Raw genomic sequence first — 15,261 nt, 5'->3', positions numbered from 1 at the left:
TAACCTTTCTGGTGTTTTGTGACAAGAGGGTTTTCATAACATCTGGCCCCAAATATTTCCAGCTCCCAGGGGCTGGGGAGACAGCAGCCACTGGTGTGGGGTCCTGGACTGCAGAGAGGACCGCAGGACACAGGCAAGCGGGGTGTCGAGAAGGACCCGACAAGATCAGAAAGAGAGAAGTGGCTGCAGCAGAGACTCAGGGCTCCAGGCCTGTCCCTCAATGACCTGTGGTGGCCAAGGGTGACACCCAGCTCCTGCAAGTGGGAAGAAGGCACTACCCTGGAGCGTCTGTGATCTGTGGTGTCCTCCCGTTTCTCCCAGGGACAATGAGAGCAGCTCTTCCAGAAGCGTCAAAGGTCCTGCTCTGCCACATGGTCTGTGAGTAGCGTACAGGGAGAGGCCCGCCCACCGCCACAGAAACCGGGGAGCCAGGTCTGTGGCCAGCACAAGGACCCTCTGCCACCGTCTTGGGGGCTCAAAAGCAGAAACCTGTGTGACTGGGAGTGGACAAGCACTCGGCTGGGTGATCCGGGTTTGTTTATTGAAGCTGTCTGTCCCTTGGTGTCCCCGCCAGCCTCCCCACAGCCCACGTTCACTGGCTGCTTCTCAGCAAACCCAGCCAGTGGCGGGCCCGTGGTGGGTCCAGGAGCCTGGGCACGAGGCCTCCAAGGCCGCCAGCTCCTCTGCTCTGCACCACGGCTTCCCAGGGACCTTAACTTACCCATACGCCCCAATGGAAGATGCTTCCTCCAGCCACACTGCAACCACCTCAGGATTTATTGTGAAAGTTGTAATTCAGAAAGGATTATTAAACATAACGCTTTTTATTTTGCTTGGAATCTTTGTCCGAAAAACTGACAATTCAAGAGAGCAAATACATTTCACCTCCTAAAACACACCTTTGCAGGAGCCTGCCTCTTTCCAAGGGGCTCCAGTTGGTCCAGAGCTGATACGTGGAGGGGGCTGCCCCACGAGGTCAGGGAGCAGCGGGGCGCGGACGGGAGAGCGGGAGAGCCGCCTCTGTATCGAACAAAGTGACCAAGCACCAAGCGAATCAGCAGCAAGTGGATCAAAACAAGTTTATTTCAGATATTTAATTAAAAAAATCATACCTATGAGGTGGTACAGAAATTTAGATAGAATAATTGCATATAAACCCGACCTAATTGTGGTGAAGGAAGGATTATGCAGAAATGCACTTCAGGAAAGAAAACTCATCCTCACAGTCATTACTGTCCCGGACACCCGAGACGCCATCGACTTCCGGAAAGACACCGCCCGTGTGGCGCGCGCGGACCGGGCCTCCCACTCTCTCGGGGAGACACACTCCGGCCCAGCGTCCATGGAGAGCAGCCGCCCGGGGCATCTCGGGCCAGGGCACCCACTCTTGTTCACTTCGTATTTTTAGCCAAGTCAATCAGTCAAATTTTACTGTCATTTAACACGATATTTTGGCAGAAAGTGGATGACTCCCTTGATGGGAAGGATGCTTCTGGCAGTTTACAACAGAGCAGGCCCCTGCCTTCCCACAGTGAAGGGGTCCTGTGCCGGCACAAAAGACACAGGCCCGGCGGCCCGGGGCCTGCAGACGTGTTCGAGGGACGACCAGACATCAGCCAAGGGCACACGAGGCAAGGCCTGCAGACCCGGAGCCGTTCAGGTGGGCCCGCGGCAGGAGACAAGTGGAGGGGCAGACTTTAAGGGACCAGGTGACACTGTGCCACGGGGGCAGGAGGAGAGGTGGCTGGGGTGTTAGGGGAGATGACAAACAAGGCGGGACAAGAAGTGAGATGGGGTCTTTGCTACTATCATCAAACACCGTGGGATTTCACAGTACGAAAGGCCTCGCCGCCTGACATTAAAGCTACTGCACTTTCTCACGTTTTCCTCGACTCCAACTTCCTATCAGGCCCTTCCCTCTTCCTCCCAACGCGGAGACTCCCTTACAAGAACGGCAACCCGGCCTGACCCCACAGGGCCGCTGTCGGGCGGCAGACGATGGAGTGAAGGATCTCCCGCGTTTGCCACGGGGGGTCCTGACTGCTGACAACGGGGACAAGGACGACACGCCCTCAGGAGGACTCAAGGTCCCTGAAGCGGCTCCATATGACAGTCAATTTAGCAAAAAAAGAAAATACCTTCAACGCATAAAACAATTACCAGAGTCCTCCTAAGGAAGATGACTACAATATATTAGCAAATTCTGTGGCATAAACATTTCAAAAGCATCAGCAAAAGTATTAAATATAAAAGCAACATGGCTCCTCCCCGACCCTGCACACCCAGCCGGAGGCAGGCCTGGTCTGCCGCGAGAAGCCGGCCGCGCTCACTGCCGCAGCTCCACGTAGTTGGCCGGGAACAGCCCGTACCTGCCCTTGCACAGCCCGCGCCACCAGCCGTCGTCGATCATCTCAATGTTGGTGATGATGTCGTCGGGGTCGAAGGAGATTTCGTCGTCGCCCGCTAGGGAAGAGAACAAAGACAGCGACGGTGAAATCCGACATTTCCTGGTCTGCTGGTCAGGGCAGGGCCCGTTAGGAACCAGCGCCCTACGCAGCCACTCCTGGAGCTGGCGGCCTCCCGCTGGGGCCCAGAGCGAAGGCCTCACTGTCTCCATCACCCAGCGACGGCCTGCATCTGCACACATGACCCGGGCGGCCACGTGGGTGCAGCAGAGCCCTCCAAACGAGACGCAGCCCGAACCACTTGGGACCCTTCAGGAGGGGGTCCCAGGCGGGCACTCGCTTTCTCCCACTTCCCCTCCCGCGACGGAAGGAGAAGCCTGCCCCCACATTCCCGGGGGTGTGGAGGTGGCCAAGTGGTTGGGGCAAGAAAGTAAATGTTCGAGGCTCCTGAAAGCCAGGCTTCTGGCGCTGGGGAGGGACCTACAGTATGAAAAGGGAGCCGGGAAGAAGTGACGGGCTGCAAAGGGAGGTACCAAGATACACTCACACAGTTTATAAATGACACAGACACGGGAGTTTCAGAATGCACACACAGGGAAACAAACGTAGGGGTCTACGCGTGTAAATGGGAGGAGGGACAGCTCTTCCCATGGCAGAACGCCAACACCACAACACGATGAGAAGGAAGGATGGAAACAGCCCCACTCCACCGGGGCTGGTGTCCACGGGGCTGCAGCTGGAAGTCTGACGGTGAACAGGGCCTGGGGGATCCACAAACACATCAGCCACAGCGGGAGAAACGGTGACTGCACTGGAGAATGTGGCTGGCTGGTGGCTGGCGCCAATGGGCCTGCTGATGGCGGTCAGCACCACAGCGCGGGACAGAGGGACAGACTGTGTGCCCTGATGTGGGGCAGGGTCAAGAGCATGCAGCGCTTCTGTGGCCTCAGCTGGGCTGGGGTCACCCCAGAACGAAAGACGCCGAGAACTGGAAGGGCAGGTGGAGGCTGTGGGGCTGCTCCAGATCGGAGGGGACAGAGAGGAATGACAGGGAAACGCAAGGAACCGGCCCCGACAGGACCAGAGTTCTGGGGACGGCTGGTCAATGTGACCCGTCAGCAGTTTCAGTGGGGACTCTCACTGGGAGGGTGGACTGTGCTTATGGCGGGGGTGTGTGTAGAGATATGCGTGCGTGTGTGTGTGCGCACGCATGTATGTAGACAAGGAGAGACGGAAGCTGGATGAGGGAGATATGGGAGTAACTTTCTGTAACTTTGAAATCATTTCAAAACAAATTACTTTTAAAAACCATAATAACACTCTAAAAGTCAGATCTTTAAGAGAGGAGTCCTGGACAACGCTCCTGAAGCACAACGTGTCCACTGCCCCCCGTCCCCCGTCTGCAGCACGCTGCGCCTCTCACCAGCCTGGTAGTCGTAGAGGGCGATGGCTGTGATCCCAAGATCGTTCTCATACTCGTCATAGGTGCATTCCTCTGCAATAAACCAAGACGAGATCTGAGCGATAACCCACGTCCCGTAAACGTACTTGGCCGTGTTCCTTTTCGGTCCGACAGCCCCTCCAAGGCTGGGGCGCTGAGGGCTACTCGGGAAGACAAACTGTGGGACGTCTCCCCCTCCGTCAAGAAAAGGACTCCAGCTTCTAAGGGGCAAATCCACCCCGTCCCAACTCTAACTGGTTGGGGATAGTGACAGTTTTCAAAGGATAATTTTTAAACCTGTAAACTTTAACTTCAGGAGAGCACATATCACAAGCCAACGGCCAGCAAGAGACAGGGCTCCCAGACGCCCCACGGCACCCTGGGGAGAAGGGGAGCTTCACGTGGGGACACTCTCTCATACTGCTGCTCACGTGACTCCAGCTGGGAGCAGGGAATTGTGTTCAATCTGCTCAAATAGATTAAAGGAAACCTCGTCTTTAAAAATAAGAGACTGATTTTACTGTTCGTTCAAGTGCAGTATCTATAAAATTCCCAGATCCCCACACAAGCAGGGATCTTCCGGGAACCCCCACGGGAGGCTGTGCCAACCCCCTGGGGTCTAGAGCCTGTCCCAGGGGAGACGAAGACCCTGGAGGCACAGTGGAGGGCAGCGGGGGGCAGGTCAGTCATCGGAGAAGGCGACTTTCACAGGGCAACTTAACAGGGGCCCCCTCTGCCCGGGGAACACCACAGGGGCCCCCCCGCACCTGCAGGATAGTGGCCCTGGGCCTCCGTGCTTTCATAGACGGCCTCTGGGGCGTAGGCCAGACCCTGCTGGCTATCGGCGTCCTGGTAGTCGGCGGCCTCGGTGCTGTACACGGGTTCCGGCTCGCTCACGGGGCCTCTGTAGCTCGGCTCGGCCTTGAACGAAGCCGCATCCTGGGGAAGAGCCAGGGAGACAGTTCACATGGGCCGGGCGGGTCGCTGCCACGGCCAAGGGAAACACACGGACCACTTCTCGGTCCAGCTGAGACCGAGCAAATGGACACGGAGAAGAGGAGGCAACACCTGCCGACGTGCGCAGACGGCTTCGATTCTAACCGTGCTAAGTGTGTTCAGAGGGACCACGTGGCACTTCTTCCTGAATAACCCCCATCCTCACCGCCCCCCAGCGCCCGCAAATCCTGCAGGAACTGGAACCCGCACGGCTGTCACGAGCTGAGCGCTTCTCAGGCTGTCGCCTGGGGCAGGTCTGGCCTGTTTCTTTTTCAGGTCCCAGCCCTCCGACGGCCACCCAGCAGCTTCACAATGTCACCCCATCACACGGCCAGAGCTGGCAAGGCCGCGGACGGCCGGGTTCTGTCCTAACCAAGTCCTCTGGCGGAGGGGCGGGCGGGAGGGAGCACCAGGTCACGTGCAGGAGGAAATCACCAACTCCCTGGTCACAAGCACCGGGACTTCCAAGCTCGAACCCAAGTCCTGAACTCCTGATCATCAACGGTGGCTTTCATCAGTGTTTCCAACGAGGGTCCTCCTGAAGGCGCCCTCGGGAGCCAGAGGCGGCGGGGCATGGGGAGAAGCTCCAGGAAGGGCCGGCGCTCAGGCACCAGCTCTCGATGGAGGGTGAGCAGCACAGTGCATGCTGCCTGGGAGAGGTGCTATGAAGGCCACAGAGAGGGCACTCCACCTCCAGGCCAGGTACCAGGAGTCACTCAAGGGTTAAAGAGGGAGGGACAGAGCCAGAGGCTCCTTTTGGCAAGGTCCCCTTGGATTCGAAGGGAATGGACTGGAGGATTAAAGGCCAGGCCATGGTGTGGGGGCACGAGCTGGCTGCCCGCACCCTCAGCTTAGTGATGCGGGGGCACCGTGAGCAGGTGGGCACTACGGCGGGCATCCCACACTGGCAGCACCCTATTCTCCTATCTTCCAGCAACGCCACCTCTGCCCCACCCAGCACAGGGTTCCAGCAGGGCTGCTGATCTAGGACACACCTCCCATCCCTGCCAGGGACAGCATGCCATCTTGGCCTTCTCAAGAACCAACTGCTCAGTGACGGGCCAGTAGTGGAACATGATGAGGGGGGGTGGCTCAAGGCCCCGTTTTCCATTGGATTACGAATTATAAGGCTACATCCAACACACCTGCCCAGGAGTCCAGAAGGACACGGCCGCCACACAGAGGGAACAGCAAAACAAGGAGATGACCCTGGTGGTGACGAGACTGTGGACCCGAGGCCAGGCCTGCTGCCCCGGCCCACAGCTCTCCCCGCATCCTCGTCCCTTTATGCCTCAGCTGAGATGAGTTAGTTTTCATCCCCTGCGACTCAATGATCTTTGAGGGCTAATGTCCAGGGAGAGAAGACAGGTGTGGGAACCAGGACAGTGGCCACAGGGCCAGAGAAGGGATGGAATTCGGGGCTCAGCCAGGTATGGTCATGGACGGTGGTGGCAGGGGTGCTCCCGAGAGAGGGAGATGTGGAGACCCCGTGACGGAGCGAAGGAGAGCTGAGGCAGGCAGCTCAGTAACTCAGATCAGGAGAGAGCATGCGGATCCGTGTTAGCAGGCCCTCGGGACACAGGCAGGCACAAGGCACTGACGACACAACTGAGAAGAAAGGGCCAAGGACAGAGGCTCTGGAGCAGACACGTTCAAGAGGGGCTGAGGGGAGGGGAGAGGTGGAGAGGGCTCCAGTGAAGCGAGGCCACGCGGGAGCGGCAGCTGGGTGCCGCAGGATGCGGATTCTAGAAGAGCGGGGCGCCAGCGCAAACGCAGCATGACCACGTGAGCTCCGGACCAGAAGCCATCCACTCGGTGTCCGGAGACCCCACTCGGGGGCTGCGGGCTGCGTGAGGAAGGGGGCCTCGTCCAGGAGCCCAGTGAGGACGGCCGAGAAGGTGAGAAGCAGGCCGTGTGCCCGGGAGCGTGCCCCAGCACCAGGAGGCTGCTCGCCAGGCCGCCCTCTGTGGATGGGCACCTAGCAGAGCTGAGGAGGGAGCCCACGCCGTCCGCGGTGGCGGCACTTCCCCAGGAGGGATGGCTGCAAGGAGCCAGAGACTCACTTACAAACAACGGAAGACCCACCTCATAGACGGGGCTTGAAGGCGGCCTCTCCTGCACCGGCTGAGGAGCGGGAGACGCGGGCGGGGTCTGCTTCCGGGCTCTGGCCTGCTCCTGCGATCGACAGACACGCAGCACTCAGAACACGCCCAGGACTCTCTGGGTCACCAGGCCGCCTCCGCGGCAACACGGCTCCAGCAGAAAGAGCAGAGAGTACCAAGCTCGGAGACTGAACACCAGCAGGTCTTAAGGGAACTTTGCTCTGAGCGAAGGTCACGCAGTCAGTCAAGTATTCTCAAGAACTAGGACCTCGGTGGCCCGTAATACTCCTGCTGCCACCACATAAGCCACAGGATTTACTCACTGTGCAGTCGGCAAGGCAACAGTACCACTACCGAGCTACAACCCCCGTCCCACCCAAACCCAATTCAGACGATGAGATCTGGGTCTCTGAGCTGACGCTGTGATGAACTCAGACTTTTAAAATGGGGAGAATGTATTCTGCACGTAGTACGGACATGAATCTTTGGGGCTCAGAGCGAGGACTGTCATGGACAGAATACGGCCCCCAAACAAGCTGACATCCCAGGCCCCAGATGCTGTGAACATGTGACCTCACAGGGCAGAAGGGACCGCAGATGCGACGAAGTTAGGCATCTGAGATGGGAGACAATCCGGGATTATCTGGGTTGGCCCATGTCATCACAGGGTCTTACAAGAGGGAGACAGCCATGTGAGAGAGAGAGCAGATGTGGTGATGAAAGCAGAGGGTGGAACGCGGACGGCTCCAGAAACTGGAGAAGGCCAGGGAACGTCGTCCTCTCCAGCCTCCAGAACGGACGCAGCCCTGCTGACCTGTTAGGACTTCTGCCCTCCAGCACTATAGACAGGAAATGAGTGTTGTTTTAAGCCACTAAACTTGTGGTCATTTGATCCAGCAGCTACAGGAACGAGTTCTGCCAGCTGGAAGGCTGGATTTTTCTCCAGGTTTCAGACGAGGAGACTGAGCTCCCGGAGAGGGTAAGTCACACACCCAGGGACGCATGCCGGCGAGGGGCAGAAGCGGAATCTGAGCCCTCTCCTCCCCACCCCACAGGAGAGTCCCAGCGCCACACGTCACTCGGACCCACCCACGAGTACTTGAGGCAGGAGAGCGCCTCCTCGAAGGGGCTGTGCCTGGGCTGGGCGGCCGGGCTGAGGGTGGGCTTGCAGAGAGACCGGGAACTGCAGAGGCACAGGGCCACGGATTCGTCTATGAATCACTTCTAGAAACATGTCTCCAGGCCACGGGCTCTAGGACAGCCCCTCTCAAAGGTGGCAGGGTATAGGCAGACTCCTTCCCAGAGGCGGGCTTCCAGGATCTGAGAGTCAGGCGTACGTGACCCAAGTCAAACTCTCCTCGCCTGCCAGGAGGGAGCACTCAGAAGACATGTGCTGTCGGGGAGCCGAGTGCTCCAGCGCCCTTCCACAGCCCAGGGGGTTCTGCTGGGAGCAGTACTGTGCCGACGGAGACTCGCTCTCACTGGGGAGGAGGAAGAGAGCAGACGGGTGGCAGGGGCTGGGGACAGAGAAGGACAACACACCCGAAGGGACAGCAGGAGAACCTCAAAAGGAGAGAGGTTAGGTGACGATGATCAAAAGTTTTCTTCTTCTCAAGCAGCCCATCCCTTCTGCATCTTGTGGATGCTGAGGCGACTTAGATGGCAGGGGTCAAACTTCTAAGGCAAAAAATGAGGAGGGCACTATTTGAAAAGAAGACCAAGATAGCAGGAAAAAATGCCTTGTAGTCTGTGAGCGTGTGTTCTGCAATGAAAGAAAGCTAACTTACAAGCAGCTTACTAAAAACTTGAAGGAGACATGTCTAAAAGTTTTCCAGCAATTAAGGAATAGTAAATGGTAACCGTAAAACTTGCTCTTATTCCGACTTCGCCGCACGTGGTAAGACAGCAGGGCTTATTTAACTCACGTCCTCCGCGTCGGCATTTTCTGTCTATTGCATGTTAATTTCCTCGATTATCCACGTTCTCAACATTCCCCCCCATGATTTGGGGCAGAACGTCCACAGAGTTAAACACACCTTTATGGTTTATCAATGTTGCATGCATGACTTCAGACTCTACCTCGTCACTACCCCAAAAAGAGTCATGATGAGTGTCTCCACCCCCATTTCACGGACCAGAACATGAGGCACAGAACAGCGAGCTCATCTGTCACGGGTCGCCCAGTTGGTAGGCGAGAACGTAGGGACCTGAGCCTTCAGACACCAGCCCCCCTAGGACAGGTTGAGGAAGGAGGAGCCCACCCCTCCGGCTCACCTCCCAGGCTCCCGCTCCTACCTTCTCTGGTGGGAAACACTACAAACACTCACAGGAAAGGGCAGCAGACCCAGGCTGCAGAAGCAAGAGCTGCAGGAGCAGATCCGCTTCCTCACAGGGGATTCCTCTGTATTCTCAAGTTCCTACCCGGGAAGGGCGCGTCCCAGAGTGTGACGGGTGGGAACAGAGACGCTAGGAGACCATCTGGACTGGAGCTCAGCGGAGGGCACGCGGGCTGACAGCAGGACAGAGGGAGGCCAGGCTCGAGGGTTACCGGGCTCTGAGCCAGCAAGGGCGACTGTCTAGAATCTGGCGGTCAAAAGACTTGATTCTACGGGCAGCTGAAAGCTAAAGTCCCTCAGAGGACAGCCCAACGGGAGTTCCACATGTTCTCTATTGAAAACCTCCTGGACCACCGAGGAAGGAGTAAACCAAACCCACGGGCCCAAGAGTTCCCAGTCCCCTCGCGCTGCGCAGGAGAGCGAGGCGGCCGGTCCTCACTCACGTCCAGCTGTCTCCGGGCCTCCTCCTGCTCCTGCCTTTCCTTCGCCATCCTCTGCGCCCTCTCCGCTTCCGCCTTCCGCCTGTCCTCCTGCTCTTTCTCCTTCGCGAGGTTTTCGAAGTTAGCTCTGATGTTGCTTGTTTTACTGTTCACTGCAGAGGGAAGCAGAGATTTACGTGTGATGTCAGAACACAACTACTATCTCCCCAGACCACAGCCCCGTGCCAGCGTGACCTCTCCCGGGGGGACCCATCGGTCCCGCCCGACATGGAAGGGAAATGTCCCCCAGCCGCCAGCTCAGCCCGCCCCCCATGAACTGGCCTCAGTGCCTTCTGCCCATTGCACACTTTCGGCAGGACCAATGAACATCATAAGCCATGGAATAGTTTAAATTCCAAACATCATTGTATTCTTTACCACCATATACTCGGCGGGGGGAGTAGCCAATTTTCCCTCAGGACGCCCTTGATGAAGCAGTAAAAAATACTAATTTTTAGTAAATCTCAACCCTTGAGCATACGTCTTTAATATTCTGTGCGACAAACAGGAGGGACACAGACAGCACCACTGCCACACACCAAGCTCAGCGGCTGTCTCGAGGAAGGACACTTGTGCGACTGTCTGCGTCGCAGGTTGAACTGACTTCTCACGGAGCATGATTTGTCCCTGAAATAACTGATTGGCTGTAGTTAAGCACACTGGGTACTCAGCACGCATTTCCTCCAAAATAAACGAACCAAGCCTATCGCGTCAACAACAACCGCACCATTTGTTGTCAATGCGAAAACATAAGCTTTCAAGCAAAATCAGAATTTTGGAAAACCTGTATCTGCTCCCGTGCACATGACAATTTCCCAGTTTTACTTAAAGACTTTGTGCTAGCACTGATGACAGTATTCACAAACACGATTTTTTTCGGTATTACAGAACGACACAGCAACATTTCGGGGGTCTCTGTAACTCAGTGATCCAATATTTTCCAACGACTGATGCATCATGTTACAAAATCATGGTGTGCAAGGAAGAACAAGCCTCAAGAAAACCACTAAACCACAGCCTGTTCTGAGTGTCACATCAAAGAGCATCCACGACGACCTCACACGGCCTTCCCTCTCCGCTGCAGATCTGGGCGAGCCCAGACTTTCTCCATCAACAGGACTTAGCACAACACAGAAGCAGCTGGGAGAAGTCGGCTGTCTTATACCACAGGGACTGACAGAAACAAAACACCACCCTTCTGCATTTTAGTTTTGAAAATGTTATTTTTTTCATAAAAGTATTATGCTGATATGTAATGGCTTTATTATTTTTAAATGAATTATAAAATGTTAACTTCTCTGTTTTAGTTTCCAATAAGTAAAGATCAGTAGACGTAACCCACATAGTTCTTTGGGGCCCTCGATAACTCCTACGAGGTCAAAGTCTGCTTGGAGCACCAAGTCCGAGAACTGCAGGCCCAGGGCGTCCACAGTGAACCGACGGTGACTCTCTGCGTCCTATTTGTAACGCACTCCCTTCTAGCACGTATATTTTCCTGACTAAACAATGCTCTCCTTAAGTGCGTGGCCCACATGACCGAACGTGTGCCCTGCAGACAGCTGGACTAGAAGAGGCCCTCACATGAGCAGTCACCTGAAAGGACAGACTGCGGCAGCCTGGACCAGGCCCAAGGAGGAGAAGGAGCGAAGGAGAGAGCGCCTACTCCAGCTCGTGCACAGGCGCTACAACACATCCCTCGGGTCACATCAGGGCCGACCGCGTCCAGGGGCACCAGCGAGCGTGTCTGAGCAGCAGGTGCCACAGGACCCTCCCAGAACGCGGTTCCAACAGCGAGAAGGGCCCTCACACACGTGCAGTTAACCCAGCTCTACTTTGGGAAGCACCCACCAAAGCAGATCCCCACGGCCGGAGAGCACAACACGCTGCGTGGGAAAGCTGCCTCTGACCCTCTGCAGGAACAAAGAGGATCTTCCCTCAAAAGGGAAGTCAATTTGTTTCCTGAAAATACACAGGAACGACTCTGCTCCCCATTCAGCTCCATCACCCCGTTCAGCTCCATCTCTCCACTCATGCTCCATGTGTTCCCGGTGCACATTCTGCCAACTACCCTTTTTTTTGAGGAAGATTAGTCCTGAGCTAACATCGGCCACCAATCCTCCTCGTTTTGCTGAGGAAGACTGGCCCTGAGCTCAAATCCATGCCCATCTTCCTCTACTTTATATGTGGGACGCCTGCCACAGCATGGCTTGCCAAGTGGTGCCATGTCTGCACCCGGGATCCGAACCAGCAAACCCCGGGCTGCCGAAGCAGAACATGCGAACTCAACCGCTGTGCTACTGGGCCAGCCCCCCAACTACCCTTTGCCCTGAGCATTTTCCTGGGACAACCAAAGAGCGTGGAATTTCCTCCTGGAAAAGCCACAGTGCCGGTAGGGGGTCCGCCAGGACTCACCTGCTTCGACAGGGACGGTCTTCTGATACGTGGAGGCCACCTTGGCGACATCCTCAAAGGTTGAAGCATTCTACCGAGACAGGAAAGGAACATCAGGAAGGCACTGTTCTCTGCTCCTCACACCCCGTGACGGCTGCCACCTCACCCAGATGGCAAAGCCTGCCCTCAACCTTGTGAAAGAACCAACCAGGGAGTCCAAAGCTTTCGTATCTCCTTTTCTGTTCTGCAAGTTAACTGAGGCATGAAAAGGTTACAACACACACTTGCTGGTGACGACACGGGTCAGCGTGAGAAGAAAAAGTACACGCGTGAGGAGGGATGGACCGGCGGAGCACAGAGAATTTCTAGGGCAGTGAAAATACTCTGTATGGCAGTACAAGGGGGACACATGTCCTTACGCACGTGTGCAAAGCCACAGAACGTCCAGCACCAAGAGTGGACGCTAAAGTCAACCGTGGACTCTGGTGACGACGACCTGTCAGCGTAGGCTCGCGGACTGTACCCAACGTCCCAGCTGGCGGAGGATGCTGATGGTGGCGGAGGCTGTGCGTCGTGGGGGCGGGGGGCATATGGGAAATCTCTGTACCATCCTCTCAAATTTGCTAAAACTGCTCCAAAAAAAAAGAGCAGGAAAAAACCCAGAAGCATATCTGCACCTGCGCAATCAGAAACCAGGTGCGGGTTCTGCACTAGCCCTCGCCCCGGGAGGGGACACAGTGCCGCAAGCCTCGCCTGGCCTGACCGTCCACATCCCCCACAAGCGTGAGTGCGGGGGCCCAATTCTGTCAGACGACACTTTGAGCGACAGCTGCTCCTTCAAGGCTGATGCTGACGCAGACACTGATGCAGACAGGCTCTGGGAACCACGGGCCATCCTCAGTTTCTTCGTGAGCAACCACTTCCCAGTGACACACCTGGGGCGTGGGACAGTCACTGCCTTCCTGACACAAATCAGGGGAGCAGGGTCCCGAGGACGTGGACCTGAAGTTAGCGGGCACTGTCTGAGGGTGACTGTGAGTGGCAGCTCCCTCCCGTCCAGGCACAGGCTGACCCCTGTGCTGAGTGTCGCACACACGGGCCAGGCCCCCACCCTCCCCCAGAGCCCCGTTCTCCCTCCACAGCCACCCCGCTCGGCCAGAGCACGGCTGTCCACCCACCCGTCTGCCATGCCCAGCCACAGCCAGCCTGAGAACCCGGCACCCGGGCCCCCCTGGCCCCCCTGCCCCCCTCTCCGAGTGCGACCGCTCAGCTGCCCTGACCAAGCCCTCTCCCTTCCCAGACCACCCGCCCACCAGACCGGGCCTCTGCCACCTCTCTCCAGAACAATCTCTTCTCACACTCACTCCCTGCCCTGCCCCCCACCCCCAGCTGTCCCATCAGGCTCCTGCCTGCCCTGTGGCTTCAGGGGTAGGGGCGTCAGCACCCTCCCCATGGGCCCCTCCTGTCGCCCCCATCTGCCCAGCCCAGCCAGTTCTCCAGCACGCTGCCCAGAGCCAGCTCTCTGCCGTCACCTGGGGGCTTCCAGCAAACATGGCCCCCAACCTCTCGTTCTCGCTTGCAGCGTCCCCACCACACCGCGCCCCACCTCCTCCACAGCACGCCCCCATCACCAAGACCCACTTGCCGACTAGAAGCTTCTCCCTCTCACCGCCCTCCTCTACGTGGCGCCTGCTCCTCCCTCCCCTCGGTCCAGCCTGGCAACTCAAGGTCACGACCTCTCCCAGGTCCCACCTGCTGGGCACCCCTCAACCCGTTTCCATCCCCTATAGGGACTTCAGACCCGAATCCCTCCACACGCAAGTCCCTGGGACCCCGCGCAGCTCCCTCACCTTCCTAAGCCTCAGGCCTCCAACCGGACAACATGGACGCCGTCACACCACCAACAGGAACCATAGTCACCGTCACACACAGGCTCACCCAACCTCTGCGCCAAGCCACCACCCTGGCTCGGTCGCAGGCCCCCTCGTCAGCCTCTCCCGTCCACGGCTGCGTCTCAGTGACCCCACATTCTCCACCAGCACCACATCACGGTCTCCCTCCACATGCCTGTCTACGGCCTGGGCTCCCCTACACGTTCTGGTCTCTTCCATCTTAAACAGAACCATCCCCTCGGCTGACCGCTGCCCAGCTCACAGGACCACAGTGGGCGGAGCGGGCCCAAGCTTGCCGACTCTACGACTGACCCTCCCCACACGGTGCGGGTCCCCGCAGGCCAGCTTCCCCCAACCTGCCCCCCAACACCCACAACAATGCCCTCACCAGGACTCCCGGGGCCACCACATTGCTCGCCCAGACGTGACCCCCACCAGCAGCACTGCTGGGCACAGGTGACCCCCCCTGCCCCGAAGCTCTCTACCCTCAGACCAGCACCACCAGACCCTGTGGGCTCCCCCCACCTTGCTGGGTGCACTTCCCAGTGTCCTCTACCAGCCTGCCTGCTGCCCCCCAAGGTGTGTCCCTGGGCCCGCTCACCACTCTGCAGGCTCCCCTGGCCTCCGATTTGGCCCCGGCTCCATCCACATCTGTACAGTGGCCGTCTGCCTCTGGTCCAGCCGCACTCTCGTCCACCTGCCCTGCCGGGTAGCCCACCCCGGACACACCCACAGCCGACTCAGCTACCCACCCCTGCTCCTCCCAGGCGCCCAGCTCAGCAGAGGCCCACCGTCCACCTGGGGCAGTCCTGCCTGCCCCCGCCAACCCTTAAAGCCGGGGGCTTTACCTCCCGCCTCGCTGAGGTCAGTGCCGCTCTCCCTCTGCCACGAGCCCCTGCCCGAGCCAGCACCGCACCCTGCTCACACCACTGAAGCCACCTCCTAACTGGGGCCACAGCCTCGCTGCTTCTCCACAATCCACTTCCACACCGTGACCAGGGGCTTCTCAAGACAGATCCCGTTTGTGTCACTTGCCTGCCAAACCCTTCGAGGGCCACTCAGGACTCATCTGATGAAGGACGAAACCAGACGTATATAGTCTGCAGGGCTCCCCGAGATGGTCCCTCCCAGCTCCTCACCCATCGGCCCTCCTCTGAAGTGAGCCCCTAACAGTCTTTGTGGCACCCCCGCCCCACCCCTGCATGCTATGTCCCTGCTC

General features: G+C 57.9%; 1 protein-coding gene across 7 annotated transcripts in view; it reads right to left on the bottom strand.

The window, feature by feature from the left end:
- Positions 1-1,065: 1,065 nt before the first annotated feature.
- The window catches only part of CTTN (cortactin), a 35,784-nt gene continuing 21,588 nt past the window's right edge, over positions 1,066-15,261 (bottom strand). For all 7 annotated transcript variants that reach the window (XM_070565758.1, XM_070565754.1, XM_070565752.1 and 4 more), the window contains 6 exons: positions 12,172-12,241; positions 9,724-9,872; positions 6,928-7,017; positions 4,614-4,785; positions 3,829-3,900; positions 1,066-2,463 (listed from right to left, as the gene is read on the bottom strand). In XM_070565758.1, coding sequence (XP_070421859.1) covers positions 2,327-2,463; positions 3,829-3,900; positions 4,614-4,785; positions 6,928-7,017; positions 9,724-9,872; positions 12,172-12,241 — 690 coding nt within the window. In that variant the 3' untranslated portion in view covers positions 1,066-2,326. The remainder of the gene's footprint in view (positions 2,464-3,828; positions 3,901-4,613; positions 4,786-6,927; positions 7,018-9,723; positions 9,873-12,171; positions 12,242-15,261) is intronic.

This window comes from Equus przewalskii, chromosome 11 (assembly GCF_037783145.1).
Source record: "Equus przewalskii isolate Varuska chromosome 11, EquPr2, whole genome shotgun sequence".
NCBI lineage: Eukaryota > Metazoa > Chordata > Mammalia > Perissodactyla > Equidae > Equus > Equus przewalskii.
This window is presented reverse-complemented; position numbering and strand designations above follow the sequence as displayed.